This window comes from Plecotus auritus (genome assembly GCF_963455305.1).
Source record: "Plecotus auritus genome assembly, chromosome: 6".
Taxonomy (NCBI): domain Eukaryota; kingdom Metazoa; phylum Chordata; class Mammalia; order Chiroptera; family Vespertilionidae; genus Plecotus; species Plecotus auritus.
In genome coordinates, this window is record NC_137773.1 from 153,079,535 (window position 1) to 153,095,987 (window position 16,453).

At 42.4% G+C, this 16,453-nt stretch overlaps 1 protein-coding gene across 1 annotated transcript in view; it reads right to left on the minus strand.

The window, feature by feature from the left end:
• Positions 1 to 13,023: 13,023 nt before the first annotated feature.
• LOC308251860 (collagen alpha-4(VI) chain-like) overlaps positions 13,024 to 16,453 on the minus strand; it is a gene marked incomplete at both ends in the record, with an annotated part of 97,408 nt that continues 93,978 nt past the window's right edge. Inside the window, one exon of the mRNA XM_080675525.1 lies at positions 13,024 to 13,199. Coding sequence (XP_080531651.1) covers positions 13,024 to 13,199 — 176 coding nt within the window. The remainder of the gene's footprint in view (positions 13,200 to 16,453) is intronic.

Here is a 16,453-nt window from a genome sequence, read left to right on the forward strand (position 1 = left end):
GACCCAGTTTCTAAAATATAAGCTCCCATACTCACTGCTTCTGCCTAGAGCAGTGAGATTTTCCTTTGTTGCTGCCTGGCCCAAGACAGAGGAGAATAACAGGTGTGTTTCTCCCTAGGTTTACACCTAAATCACCTAACTAATCACCCTGTCATTTATTTCTGAACCTTCTTCTACTTGTAGCTTATACTCTCTCTCTCTCAGCATGAATCATTCTTGCTCCTTCATTCTCAAAATATTGTAATATTTTCCCACAAATGAACTGGGCTGTGGTTTTCTCTTTAAGAATATCTAATTTCTATCTTCAGAATTATTTTCACAGCCTCTGATCCTTCAATAGTTTCTATTTGAAAATGTATGTATTTATCTATTGGTTTGTTTATATTCTATCATTTTAAGTGCTTTTATGTAAAAGATACTGCAGCAGGAGGTCATTCCACCATCTTGAAATGGATCCCATTATGCGAATCCTATAACTGATACTTCTACCTTTGAAAATATGCTGAGTTTTTGTTTGTTTGTTTTTATTGCAACCTCACAAATAAACAGTGGTCTGGGTGGCAAGAATCTAAAGAAACTAATACAGGCCTAAAGGAAATTAAGCATAGGGCTTAAAAGAAATGCCAAATGTTCTGGGTTCTTTTCTGCTCATTTTATTTGGTTCTCATGGTAAACTTATTCCATGTCTGATTTATTGAGTAACTCAAATTTGTGTTTACATATCTGAATTGTTAATTATTCATTACTGAACCACCAAACATCTGGCAAGCATAATCGTGATAATTCTGTAAACATGTCTCTGAAGAATAATAAATTTTAAGTCCTCAATGTTAATTCTACATAAACCTTCGATTACCAAGTCATACATTGGCAGGGTATCCTGAGTTGATGCTCACTGTAATTATTCCAGCTGCATACACTTGATATTTCTGCCCTGAGCGCATTCGTCTCCTAAAACGCAAATAATGGAACTGATTGAGGTGAGAAACAATTAGATGGGGACATGTGTACAAGTGAATGAATCTTGGTGTTCTGGCCATCACATAAGTCTGCAAGATGTTTTCAGTCCAATGATTTGGACTTTTTTATTGTTGCTGTTGTGATTAGAAAGATTTTACAGAAGGATTCCAAATGCTTCCAACATTTTTGTGTAAAAAAATATAACACAAATAAAATTTACACTCACACCATCTGAAATTCCTAAGACCATAAACCCATATCCAATGATTTGGACTTTTTTATTGTTGCTGTTGTGATTAGAAAGATTTTACAGAAGGATTCCAAATGCTTCCAACATTTTTGTGTAAAAAATATAACACAAAATTTACACTCACACCATCTGAAATTCCTAAGACCATAAACCCATATCCCTACACAAGAAACTTGGGAGAGAATTTACAAATAGGAAGAAAATATATTTTCTTCAAGGTCAAGATCCAGATTTTACATTTCCAAATGGGTGAAGTCCTCTTGATTTAATTTAACTTTCAATAGCCCAGGAAGACTCTTCTGAAACACAGTTTCACACTACTGACCAGAGAGCTGAATTCTCTGCTGGGCAGTTACATCTTGGCCACCACAGAATAAGATGGTGTGTTTAAAATCAACAAACAAGTGCTGGCGAGGATGTGGAGAAAAAGGAACCCTCATGCATTGCTGGTGGGAATGCAGACTGGTGCAGCCACTGTGGAGAACAGTATGGAGTTTGCAAATAATGGAACTGATTGAGGTGAGAAACAATTAGAAGGGGAACTCCCATTTGACGCAGTGATCCCACTTCTAGGAATATATCCCAAGAAACTAGAAACACCAATCAGAAAGGATATATGTACCCCTATGTTCATAGCAGCATAATTCACCATAGCTAAGATTTGGAAACAGCCTAAGTGCCCATCAGCAGATGAGTAGATTAAAAAACTGTGGTACATCTACACAATGGAATACTACACTGCGGTAAAAAAGGAATTCTTACCATTTGCAACAGCATAGATGGACCTGGAGAGCATTATGTTAAGTGAAATAAGCCAGTCAGAGAAAGATAAATATCACATGATCTCACTCATTTATGGAATATAATGAAAAACATAAACTGATGAACAAATACAGATCCAGAGACAGAGAAGCATCAATCAGACCATCAAAACTCAGAGGGAAGGTAGGGGAGGGTGGGGGTAAGGGGGAGAGATCAACCAAAGGACTTGTATGCATGTACATAAGCCTAACCAATGGATACAGACAATAGCGGGGGGCATGAGTGGGGGATGGGGGGGGCAATTGGGGGGATAAGGACACATATGTAATACCTTAATCAATAAAGAAATTAAAAAAAAAAGAATAAGAAGGTTTACTTAAAGCTCAGCCAGTGTGGCTAAGTGATTGAGCATCGACCTATAAACCAAGAGGTCACGGTTCGATTTCCAGTCAGGGCACATGCCCAAGTTGTGGGCTCGATCCCCAGTGGGGGTGTGCAAGAGGCAGCCAATCAATGATTTTCTCTCATGATTGATGTTTCTCTCTCTCTCTCCCTCTCCCTTTCTCTCTCTGAAATAAAATATATATGTATTTTTTTTAAATAGAGCAGAAGGGTAGAGGATTCCAGAAAAAATGTAAAGAGATAAAACCGTTAGAACTAATGTGTTGAGTAGATTGAGACAAAAGTTATGCCTCTCACAGCATTTGACAAAGAAATAGCGAGGCACATATAAAGCACTATGAAAACGAAACAAAATGTAAAAGTGACTCTTACTCTGAAAAAAACAAAAAACCAATAACTTACATGAAATGTGCAAGACATGGCTCTGCTAGGAGAAATGTTTACATAACCATAGTAATATAAACACTGAACAACCACCTCATTTAAATGGATATAATTATTGGAAGGGTGAGGAAAAGGGAAAAGGATATGTGATTAAGAAAGCCTGTTATAGCCCAGCTGGTGTAGCTCAGTAGTTGAGCAATGACTTATGAACCAGGAGGTTTCGGTTCAATTCCCAGTCTAGGCACAGGCCCGGGTTGGGGACTCTGTTCCCAATGTGGGGTGTGCAGGAGGCAGCCAACCAATGATTCTGTCTCATCCTTGATATTTCTATCTATCTTTCCCTCTCCCTTCCTCTCTGAAATCAACAAAAATATATTTTAAAAAATAAAAAAAGCCTGTCCTAGAAATTCAATAGAGAATATCTAAAACTGAAAAAACTTGTGTAAGAATATTATACAAAAAAGAAAGAGTTGAATGTGATTATGTTTGGAGAGCCTGAATTAAGGAGATAAGGGACAAGAAAATTATGTTCTTTGTAGTTTCCTTCGTAGGACCGATTGACTTTTTAATCTAGATTAGGAGTGGTAGGATATTGACAGATGGCAATTTAAAATAGAATTATCTCATATGTACATAACACATAGACACAGACAACAGTGTGGTGATAGCCAGAGGAAAAGGAGGGGTGGCTAGGTGGAAGTGGGCAAAGGGGGAGAAAATGGGATGGAAGACTTTGCTTGGGGCGCTGGGCACACAATGCAGTGTGCAGGTGATGTTTTATTGAGTTGTACACGTGAAACCTGTTTGTTTTACAAACCAATGTCACCCCAATAAATTCAATTTTTTTAGATTAATAAACAATTTTTTAAAAAATCAATAAAAATAAAATAGAATTATCTACATTTCACTGCATTTAACAACTATTCTTTATCAATTATGGGTTGGGATTTTTTTCTCTTCCAGTTTTTTTTTTTTCTTCTGCTTTTCTTTTGTTACAGAGAAAAAAACCCAAGGTTGATTTATCTCAATGCTGCTCATTTTAACTGGAAGTCTCCTACCATCTCCTTTTACATAAATTATCTTAGAAATTACTAGAGGCCGAGAAACCAAGATGGCGGCATAGGTAAACACCTAAACTGCTGCCTCGCACAACAATTTCAAAACTACAACTAAAAGACAGAACGGACACCATCCAGAACCACAGGAAAGCTGGCTGAGTGAAAATTCTACAACTAGAAGGAAAGAGAAAAGCTCACAGAGAATTGGAGGTACGGCAAAGGGTCTTTGTGCGCGCAGAGAGGAAGGGCGGCTGAGAGCCTGGCTGACTTTCTCTGGCGGAAGGGGGAAGGAAGCCCCCGACCGCACTGAACCCCAGTTCTGACTGCACTGAACCCCAGTTCCAGGCGAGCCCCTGGGGACCCACGCTTTTACGGGGGGGAGTCTGGACTCTCGGGCGGAGACTAGGGAGCCGGGAAGGCAGAAGTCTGAAGGCGCAGCGTGCCAGTGCGCACAAAGGCTGCGGAGGTTGCCACAGGCTTTCCCTAGCAGAAGGGAGTCAGAGGCTCCTGACCGCACTGAGCCCCAGTTCTGACTGCACTGGACCCCAGTTCCAGGCGAACCCCTGGGGACCCACACTCTTGTGGGGGGAATCTGGACTCTCGGGTGGAGACTCGGGAGCCGGGAAGGTGGAGGACTGAAGGCGCGGCATGCCAGTGCGCACAAAGGCTGCGGAGGTTGCCACAGGCTTTCCCTAGTGGAAGGGAGTCAGAGGCTCCTGAACGCACTGGGCTCCAGTTCTGACTGCACTGAACCCTGGTTCCAGGCGAGCCCCTGGGGACCCACGCTCTTGTTGGGGGAGTCTGGACTCTCGGGCGGAGACTCGGGAGCCGGGGAAGGCAGAGGTCTGCGCGTGTGCACAAGGGCAAGGCTGACGGGAAGCCAAGACTGTCTGCTCCGCCCTGAGACTCCACCCCATCCAAGCCGAGCACAGAGGCTACTGCAATTTGGCAAGTCTAATCCTATAAGGCTGTCTCCAGCACTGAACTTCTCCCAGCACAGACGCAGCTGATCCTTACAGCCAACTGGCCTGAAGGTCAATTCCTCCCAGTGATACCAACAACAATCAAGATTTAACTACAACAAGGCTGTACACACAGTCCACAAAGGAGTGCACCAAGAGTGTCCACCTCAGGTTAACTGGGGAGGCCGACCCACTGGGCCATATAGGAAACCTAGCACACAAATTTACCCTACCAACTCAGGGAAGCAGTGAAAATGCGGCATCAAAGAAACAGATCACAAACGAAAGAAATGGAGGAAAACAAACGACTGGATATAGAATTCAAAACCACGGTTATAAGGCTTTTCAAGAATATCCTAGAAAAGGCCGATAAATATAACGAGACCCTCGAAGATATGAAAAAGGACCAACTAGAAATTAAACATACACTGACTGAAATAAAAAATATTATACAGAGACCCAAAAACAGAATAGAGGAACACAAGAATCAAGTCAAAGAACTGAAATACAAAGAAGCAAAAAACACTCAACCGAAAAAGCAAAAAGCAAAAAAAAAAAATCCAAAAAGTTGAAGATAGTGTAAGAAGACTCTGGGACAACTTCAAGCGTACCAACATCAGAATTATGGGGGTGCCAGAAGAAGAGAGAGAGCAAGATACTGAAAACCTATTTGAAGAAATAATGACTGAAAACTTCCTGCACCTGGTGAAAGAAATAGACTTACAAGTCCAGGAAGTGCAGAGAACCCCAAACAAAAAAAAATCCAAAGAGGACCACACCAAGACACATCATAATTAAAATGCCAAGAGCAAAAGACAAAGAGAGAATATTAAAAGCAGCAAGAGAAAAACAGTTAGTTACCTACAAGGGAGCACCCATACGACTGTCAGCTGATTTCTCAACAGAAACTATGCAGGCCAGACGGGAGTGGCAAGAAATTTTCAATGTGATGAATAGCAAGAACCTACAACCAAGATTACTCTACCCAGCAAAGCTATCATTCAGAATTGAAGGTCAGATAAAGAGCTTCACAGATAAGAAAAAGCTAAAGGAGTTCATCACCACCAAACCAGTATTATATGAAATGCTGAAAGGTATTCTTAAAGAAGAGGAAGAAGAAAAAAGTAAAGATAAAAATTATGAACAACAAATACATATCTATCAACAAGTGAACCTAAAAATCAAGTGAATTAAAAACCTGAGGAACAGAATAATCTAGTGAATATAATAGAATCAGGGGCATAGAAAGGGAGTGGACTGATAATTCTCAGGGGGAAAGGGGTATGGGGGGGTTCATGAAGAGACTGGACAAAAATCATACACCTATGGATGAGGACAGTGGGGGGGGAGGTAAGGGCAGAAGGTGGGGTGGGAACTGGGTGGAGGGGAGCTATGGGGGGGAAAAGGAGAAACAATTGTAATAATCTGAATAAAGATTTATTAAAAAAAAAAAATTACTAGAGGCCCAGTGCATGAAAATTGATGCACTGAAGCGGGGTGGGGGGTGGTCTCTCAGCCCGGCCTGCCCCCTCTCACAGTCCGGGAGACCTCAGGGGAAGGCGACGCCCCCATCACACCTCTACTGCTGCCACTGCCAGCAAGGCTGGCCGAGGCTTACACTGGCCAGCCTTGGGCGGCTGGGGGGCTGAGGGCGGGTCCGGCCACACCATGCACCTGCCACCCTCTTCCCCTGGTGGGGCTGAAAGGACTGGGGACTCCAGCAGGGCTGAGGGACTGGGCGCCGCCATCTTTGTGATGGTGTGTTGGTCTATTTGCATATTCCCTTTTTATTAGATAGGATGGTTAATTTGCAGTGAAGCATTTCTGTCTGTCTTGCTACTTCGGCTTTATTCTGTGTATATCAATGGTGGAGAAATTCTTAAAATCCAACCACTCTTTTGTTATCCTGAATCCAACTTGAATTCCAAAACCAATTGTGACTCACATAACTCTTCCAATTCCCTCAAGCCTTAATTTATAGCAAATGGTTTCTGATTTTTTTTGTGTGTGGTTTTCCTTAGAAAAGCACATTCTCGCATTATTTGAAGCAGGAATGGAGAGAGGCTGAGAAGACAGCATGCTTTGCTCCTTTCCTCCAACTTGTTAGATATGTAGTTAACAGTTACAGGGATGCTTATATGTGATTAAAATACACAGACAACATTTCAAAATAAAAGCTACCCTCTTATAAGTGTCAGCTGGAGAGTAGAAGTCTTTCCAACAGGAAATCCAGACTGAGAAGGGGCTACCAAGTAGAATGCAGGGAGACTCTCATTTTCAGTTCTTGGAGATCAAAGGAGAGGTTTCCTAATGTTAGATTATGGATGACACCCACCAGGTGAAGGGGACCTGACAGTGAGGGCGTCCCCAGCACTCTGTGGCAAGTGTGCCAGTATCACAAAACAAGAAGAGGACCCTCATTTTCTGATGGTTTAGCGGGTGAGATATGACCAAGGAATTGTTGGGATGATGGTTCGAGACCCCAAGAAAGAACCAGTCTGAAAAAATGCACATAATCCACAAGAAGAAACCGACATAAAGTTAGAAGTATGGAGCTTAGTCATGTTTGAATCTCTGGTTCCAGAAACACAACTGTATCCATTCTTTCAGAGAGATACATGAACACATTAATTCGTCTTAATGCTTTTACCAATTGTTTTGAGGTTTACTTCTGACAACTATATCCAAGAGTCTTGATGAGGAACCTGTCTACCCTTGAACTAGAGATTTAAAGGAGGAGCTTTATGCCTATGTATCAGTTGGGGTTTTGTTTGGTGGCTGTTTCCAGAAATCCTGATAAACAATAGCTCAAACAAACAAGGAATTTGTCTCACGTGACAAGAAGTCCAGGATAAGCAGTCTAGGGCAAGTAGGTCTAAGGTCTTACCATCAAGAATCTGACTTTTTACAATTTTCCAACTTTTTCCATCCTTCGCAAAGGCTTCAGCATCATGTGCCCATTCTAGGTGAAAAGAATAAGGAAGCTGAAAGGCAGCATCAACAGGCTCCCATGTCCTTCTCATTGGCCATAACTGAGTTGCATGGTCTCCCTGGCTACACAGGAGTGTGGTAAATTAAGCTGTCAGGTTGTCAGACTGCATGGTAGAGTAGGGCAGACAAGGTTGAAACCTAAAGAGACAATGTGGTAGTGGCAGTGAGGAAAAGAGGCAGTAAGAAAGGAAGTCAAAACTCAATGGACACCGGAGCAAATAGAGGGAGCAGCTGAAACGAGTGAAATCGAGCCCGAATTGGTGAAGGAGGTGCAGCTGGTGAGAGTTTGCAGCCAGGAAGGGCAGAGATCCCCCCGATAAAGAAAACAACTCCAAGACCATGTGGATTCCTGCAACAGAGAGGAATTGACAGGTCTGCTCCAACCACGAAGACGAGGAGAAACAGTCCAGAGATGGAAGACGCTGACGACGCCTTGCCACGCTAGCAGTCAGCAGCTGTGCGACGCAGCAGGTTGCCTAGGACCAAACCAGAGAGGGTCGGACCTGCATTGCCACCATGTGCCCACCATCCAGATATCATTGCTGACATGTACACATAAGGAACTGTTTGACATTGAAACGGGGACTCAGAACTGTTGGACATTGAAATTGGGACTCAAACATTTTTTGTTATTATATGTTTATTTCTAGTCTGCAGAGGCAAGATTTTTTAAAGGAAAGAAATGGGGAAAAATAGATATAGAGGCAAAGAAGCATTGAACAGACTGTCAAACTACAGTGGGAAGGCAGGGGAGGTTGGGGGGGCGGGGCTGTAAGAGATCAACGGAAGGACTTATACGCATGTATATAAGCATAACCAATGGATACAAGACACTGGGGGGGAGGGGGCAGGTAAAGGCATGTACTGGGGGGTAGGGGTGGCCGGGGGGAGGTCAATAGGGGAAAAAAAAGGAGACATATATACTACTATTTGTAATACTTTAAACAATAAAAAAAAATTAAAAAAACAACTCAATGGACAGAGTTTGATCTGTTTGTCAGCTCTCCTCTCGGGCGGGAGATTCTCTTCCCACTGCCCATTTTGAAGAGTCCTGGGAAAGTACAGATTGGGAAGGAGCTCTTGCTGTTAAGGGAAATGATGGTTGTAAATATCATTCAGGGCACATGCTTAGAAGTGACAATGCTGGTTCAGCTGGAGAGCAGCCTTACCCAAGAACAAGCCTTCCCAGGGCAGCCCACTTCCAACAGCCAGGAGGCAGGGGATACAGACCCAGCCATGGCCCACCCAGGGCCACTTTAACAAGCCCTTTTCGTTCCAAAGCTCCCTGTGGGGTTGGCCAAAGCTGTCTTCAGGATTGTCCTGCAACACAATTCAACTTTTCTTTCAGTCCATTCCTGCTTCCTCACAGACCTAAGGCCAGACCAGCACCACCACCCCAGGAGAGAGAGGGGTTAGCAGGGGGAGGGAAGCATCTGAGGCAGACAGTAAGGTCAAGCTTGTTTACAGTCAGATGGGAAATCCTTTCTTCTGTCTCAGCCCATCCTCCTCCCCGTCTGGTGACAGCTCATGTTTTGGAACCAATGGAGTAGAGCAAAAGGAGCCCTAGAGTTGGGATCAAAAGGAGTTCAAGTCCAGTTTCTCTAATGCTCTGGGTCAAACCACTTCACTTCTCTGAGAATTGGAAGAGCAGTGGGAAAAACTGGGAAGAACAATGCCATCATCCAAGATTTAGGGGGAAGTAAGCAAATATATAAGATAACGTGGGACAGTGCTTTAGAAACTGCGTTACAGGAGTGGGGGTGAATGCTATCTAAAAACAACAGATAATTGTTTCTGCCCCTTGGTCAGATTGTCTGTGTACCTGAGGATTTTTTAAGTAAACTTTTTGCCCGGGTCAGAGTTGAAAGGTTATACTGCCACCTTGTCTTTGCCTTTGTGTTCCCAACTCCTGGGCAAGGGCAGGGCAGAGTGGGGTGGAAAAAAAGAGGTGGAAAATAGATCACAGCTTAAATCACATGCCATCCTCAGGATAGATGAGCTTGGCCCCTATTTGCCCAAGCAACTGAGGTTATTCCTAAAAACAATATGCACACACACACCCACATGATAAGCAGCTCTGCCAATGGTGGAACTTCTGCCATTTCATTCCCAGCATGAAAACACTTTAGCCCAAATTTGCTGCAATGTAGTGTGTTAAGGAAGAAAAAAAGATAATATTCCAACCATTAGAAAAAAACCTGGATTATACCACAATAATTACCTTTGGGAGAAAAGATTATAAGTGAGCTTTATTTCTTCCATGTGCATTTCTGCAAATTAATTTAAATTACAAACTTGATAACATGAATACATAGTTATCCTTTTTTGATCAGATAAATTGTCATAAGATAAAATGAAAAATTTAATATTTCTTTGATTTTCTATAAATCTGCCTTCTCATCCCATCCGCAGTGTCTCTGGGCTTGAGAGGAGGAATAAAAAGAATCCTAGAAATAACTTCCATTATTCAACAGAAACTTTCCAGAGAGCAAACTCCACTCTGGGTCCCTGGGGGTAACCACCAGCTGCTTGAAATCTGTTAGAGTCTGAATGTTTGTGTCCCCCCCAATTCATAAGTGGAAACCGTAACCCCCAATGTAAATGAATTTGAAGATATGACCTTTAGGAGGTCATTAAGGTTAAATGAGGTCATAAGGATGGGGCCCTAATCCTATAGGATTAGTCTCTTTGTAAGAAGACACACCAGAGAACCTTCTCTGCACTCACTCTCTCTCTATCTCCCTTCCTCCCTCCTCTTTCTGTCTCATTCTCACTCTCCCTTGCTTTCTTTTTTTCTCTCTCCACAAAGGAAAGGTTATTTGAAGACATAACAAGAAGAAAGCTGTTTGTAAACCAGGAAGAGAGTTCTCACCAGAAAGCAAGTCAGCTGGCATCTTAATCTTGGTTTCTCAGTCTCCAGAACTGTGAGAAATAAATATCTGTTGTTTAAGCCCCCCGCCCCGCCAGTCGGTGGTATTTTGTTATGGCAGCCCGAGCAGACTAATACATGATCCTTCAGAGGCCTCATGCCAGGCACCTCAGTACCCAGCAGCTCTAGAATTCCATGCAGTGCCTAGTTCTGCCCTCAAGCTGGGCCCAAGTTCAGAGGCCTGGAGAATTGAGCTATGAGCCATATTGAAAAATGTTTCATTCAGGGTGAACCTAGACCCTTCATATTTGCACTGACAATGTCAGTCTTAATTGTTGAGTCACCAAGTTTGAAAGGGCAAGAGTCACTGTAATTAATAACAAAGGATCAGTCCCATGGCAAAGTCACTTCTGTTTCCTCTCCAACAAGTGCGATGTCACAAAGAATAACACATACACCAATGAAACAGAACAGAGAACCCAGAAATTGACCCCAGCCATTATGCTCAATTAATATTTGACAAAGGAGGCAAGAGCATACAATGGAATCAAGACAGTCTCTTCAATAAATGGTGTTGGAAAAATTGGACAGATACATGTAAAAAATAAATAAACTAGACCACCAACTTACACCATACTCAAAATGGATAAAGGGCTTAAACGTAAGACAGGAAACCATAAAAATCTTAGAAAAATCCATAGACAGCAAAATATCAGACATATGCCATAGCAATATCTTTACCAATACAGCTCCTAGGGTAATGGAAACTAAGAAGAAAATTAACAAATGAGACTACATCAAAATAAAAAGCTGCACAGCAAAAGAAACCATCAACAAAACAATAAGAAAGCCCACTGCATGGGAGAACATATTTGCCAATGTTATATCCTATAAGGGCCAAATCTCCAAAACTTATAGGGAACTCATACATCTTAACAAAAGAAAGATAAACAATCCAATCAAGAAATGGGCAAAGGACTTAAATAGACACTTTTCGAAAGAGGACATACAGAAGGCCGAGAGACATATGAAAACATGCTCAAAGTCACTAACCATCCAAGAGATGCAAATCAAAATGATAATGAGATACCATCTCACACCTGTCAGAATGGCTATCATCAACAAATCAACAAATGTGCACTGCTGGTGGGAATGCAGACTGGTGCAGCCACTGTGGAAAACAGTATGGAGTTTCCTCAAAAAATTAAAAATGGAACTCCCATTTGACCCAGGGATCCCACTTTTAGGAATATATCCCAAGATATCAGAAACATCAGTCAGAAAGGACATATGCACCCCTATGTTCATAGCAGCACAATTTACAATAGCTAAGATTTGGAAACAACCTCAACCTAAGTGCCCATCAGCAGATGAGTGGATTAGAAAACTATGGTACATCTACACAATTAAATACTACACTGCAGTAAAAAAGAAACTCTTACCATTTGCAACAACATGGATGGACCTGGAGAGCATTATGCTAAGTGAAATAAGCCAGTTGGAGGAAGATAAATATCACATGATCTCACTCATTTGTGGAATATAATGAGCAACATAAACTGATGAATAAAAATAGATCCAAAGACAGAGAAGCATCAAATAGACTGTCAAACTTCAGAGGGAAGGCGGGGGGCCGGGGCGTGGAGGCAGAGGTATCCATGTGTATAAGGATAACCAATGGACACAGACACTAGGGGAGTGAGGGCATGTGCTGGGTTGGGCAGGGGGTGCATGGCCGGGGAGAGATCAATGGGGGGGAAAGGAGACATATGTAATACTTTAAACAATAAAGAATTTAAAAAATAAAAATAAATATACTACAAAGCAAAAAAAAAAAATAGCATAGATTGAAGTGAGCAGGCAGCACACGTGATGTCACACCAAATGATTTCATGGAGATTGCCTTTATTTTTCACAAACGGTAGTCAGGATGAAATTCCACATTAGATGTGTCTTTTTCCAAACCTCTGCTGTGACAAATACTTCCAGGTTTTCAAGTGGTAAAAAAGAAATCAAGTTTCAACTCACTTCCAAATTAGCTTTTACTCACTGCGTACATCGATTTCTCTTTTGCTACATAGCCAAAAAAAAATGAATGTTAGGTCAAGGTCAAATTTCTTTATCAGTCAGTTCTACATCATTTAAATAACTTTCAGGACAGTTTCAGTTACTTTTTTTAACTACTAGAATGCAGTCTTTCTCCAATCACAAATCGCTTTTCCCAAGTCCTCCGCTGGCAGGAAAAAGTTCAGTGGGTTAGGAATCGACCTCTGCGAATGCAGAGTGGGCTTCATCACTTAGGAGCTGCGGCACTGTCTCAGGAAGGCAATCTCGATTTCATCCGGGATTAAAGCAGAGGCAACAGTAATGAGGCTCTGCCTGACTCTACAGGGGTGTTGGGACACACCAAACCTCACATTCTTCCTTGGTTTCGAACCGGTTGGCATTGCCCCCACAGCTGCCATACCAGAACTGCTGGCAAGCCCGCTTGTCCTTGTTATAGTACCATTTCAGGATGTAATCCTGGCACTCGCCTTCCATTGGATCCATCAAACAGGGACCTGCCACAAAACAAATGGGAGGGGTTGAATTTCCTGTATGAGCATGACAGGAAGGGAGCGATGGTTTGGTGTCACAGGCCTGAAAATGAATCCTAGCCTCACTATCTACTGGCTATGTAGTCTTGAGCAAGAAACAATCTTTCTGAGCCTCAATTTCCTAGACCATGCAAACAATATTTAAAAACACACACACACACAAAAAAAAACACCTTTGTAAGTTGTTGTAAGGTGTCACATAACATATGTGAAAGGTGTAATACAATTTCAGGTATTATTTTGCACAGTCCCTAACACATGGCAGATACATCAGACAATGCATAAAAGAGTGAGCGGATGAATGAGTAAATAAATCTTTCTGATACTGAGAATTCCTTACTTGTTCATTATACTTATTTCCCTCTTTATTCAAACCATCTCAGTCGCTTCCTACTCTCAAAGCCTTCTAATAGTCTAAGCCAGTGGTCGGCAAACCGCGGCTCGTGAGCCACATGCGGCTCTTTGGCCCCTTGAGTGTTCTAATGCCACTTCTTCAAAATAGACTCGCCCAGGCCGAAAACCGACTTCTGCGCATGGGCCACGATGTTTCAATAGCACTGTATGTGCGCGCCTGCACGTGGTACTTTGTGGAAGAGCCACACTCAAGGGGCCAGAGAGCTACATGTGGCTCGCGAGCCACGGTTTGCCGACCACTGGCCTAAGCAAATACAGTTTATGTATTATTTATTGTATCTTGACACTTACCCAGGAAGTTAATATTAAAAGGAAAACATGATGTTCCTGGAAAATGAAGAAACCGTGGGGAATCAACAAGTGACAACAGAGCAAAATCTGGGATACAGTGGATTCTAAATCAGACAATTTTTCCAGGTATTTTCATTTCAGGTACCACACTACAGAAAAGTGGTACCCTCCCGTTTCCCCTGGGCCTTTCAATCACTCCCGAATAGGAAGGTATCTTGCTTCAGAAAGCAAGCGTTAAAATTTGTGGTCTGTTCCTGAGAAGCTGCTGACGTACCCCCATTAGTGTAATCAGCACAGACTAGTTCTCCTGAAGGAGTGACCAGATGCACTGGACCCAAGGGGATGAAATGCACTCTTAGTGAGGTAACGAATGGTCCTGTGCCTTGAACAAGCACACTGGAATTGGCCTGCTGCATGGCTCTGACTTGGGGGGCAGGGGGGAACAGGCAGTGAGGGCCCAGGAGAAGGAGCCAGAGCAAATGCTCCTCCAAAAATATTATCGGAGTCAACAGAAAAACACTCCAGTGGTGAACTTTTGACTGTACTCTCTGGGTCCAACAAATAGATTTAGGGCTCAGCAATCAGCTGACACCAACTTCTACCATTACAAACTGATTCCAAACTGACAGGCCAAGGACTTGTTTAAATGGATCCTTACTTTGCCCTGGATGGGTGGCTCAGTTGGTTAGAGTGTCAAGCCATACACCAGAAGGTCTCAGGTTCGATTCCTGGTCAGGGCACACAACTAGGTTGTGGGTTTGATCCCCATCGGAATACACATGGGAGGTAACTGATCGATGTTTCTCTCTTATCTCTCTCTCTCTCTCTATCTCTATCTCTATCTCTCCCTCTCTCTCCCTTCCTCTCTCTCTTGAATCAATAAAAGAAATATTCACAGTTGAGTATTTATAAATAAACAAACAAATCAATCAATCAATCTATCATTACTTTTCCTAGAGACACTTTGTGGCTTTTGTCTTTAGAAGCCCCACCCTTGCATTTAACCTGGGAGACAACCAGGGGCTGCTTCTCCTAGGTTATTTTTCTAGAGCAGCGCTGCCCTACAGACCCTTCTGCAATGAGGGACATAGTCTATGTCTGCATAATACAGTAGTCACTGCTTATGTGGCTATTGGGTATTTGAAATATGGCTGTTGCATCCAAGGAACTGAATTTTCAGTTTTATTTAATTTCAAATGATTTTCTATTTAAATAGCCCATGTGGCTAGTCGTGGGTCAGTACAGCTATAGGAAAGTCAATCCTCGATGCTTTAAACTACTCATCTCCAAGGTATTCTGTGCAACCTAAGGGAGCCTCAGAGTCTCAAGTTTTCGTTTATCAGTATGATATGGCATTTGGGGGGCAAACAAGTTTTCAGCCAAGCAATTATTGCTATGCCCCCATTTTACATTTGCATTGTTTTTACCAAGAGTGTTAACTTTTGCCTTTCTTAGAAGAATTCTGCAGCAGCAATCAGTTTTACTCAAACAAGTCCACGAATCCAGAAATGAAGAAAGTGGGGAGAGAAAGGAGAACACTGGACAGGTCTGAAGAACAGTTACGATGACATTGCAATATTCCCCGGGCTGGTTCTCTCTGCTGATACATATGTCTCACCCTTCTTGGGAGGAGAAAGCCAAAAAAAATAGATCTGTGTACTTTGGAGTTAGCACTGAAATTGAAAATTATACCAGGATCAGCCTGGCTTCTATGACAATTCTTTACAAGTACATGCAATGAAAGGTTGCAGGTACCATGGAAGAATTTTGCTTAAGATACAGGCGTACAAAGGAGGCCATGAAAATTTAAGACTACCTGGGGGCCAGAAAAGACTCTAAGTAGTAGTGAAACTTGACCTGAGTATTGAAAGATGAGTAGATGTAATCCAGGTGGAAGGCTGCAAATGGACAGATGAGCATGAGCAAAGGCATGGAGACTTGGAATAAAGAACAGGGGATCGGGGCTACTACAAACAGTGCAAAAGGTAAGGAAGTGGCAGCCAGTAGGCCTCAGAGGACACTGCCAGGTCTAATCACAGAGGCCTGTGTGCCTTATCCAGGCATCTGAACATTATCTTATAAACCAGGGGAGCATCCAGCCTGTGAAATCATTTGGTCTGGCCCTGCCCAGGCATTAGGGGTGAGATAATTAAATGTTTGACCGAATACAGCAGGCTAATTTTTAAGTTGCTACATTTGTATGACCCACGAATGATGTTATAAATATTCAAATGGCCGCTGGCAGGAAAAAAAGGTTCCCCACCCCTATAATATAAACCATTGGGAAATAAAGAAGAAGACAAATGACAGGACCAGATTTCCATTTTAGAAAACTTAATTTGGTGTTCAGAATGGAATAGGAAGGAGGACAAACTGGAAGAAATGAAACTCGTTAGACAGCATTGCAATTACACTCAAGGTGAAAGCCAATGTATTAAAAGGGAAGATTGTGGGAAAGGGAATAGATCTAAGAGATGCTGAGGAGGAAGTCACACGAAGACGTGGTCACCAGT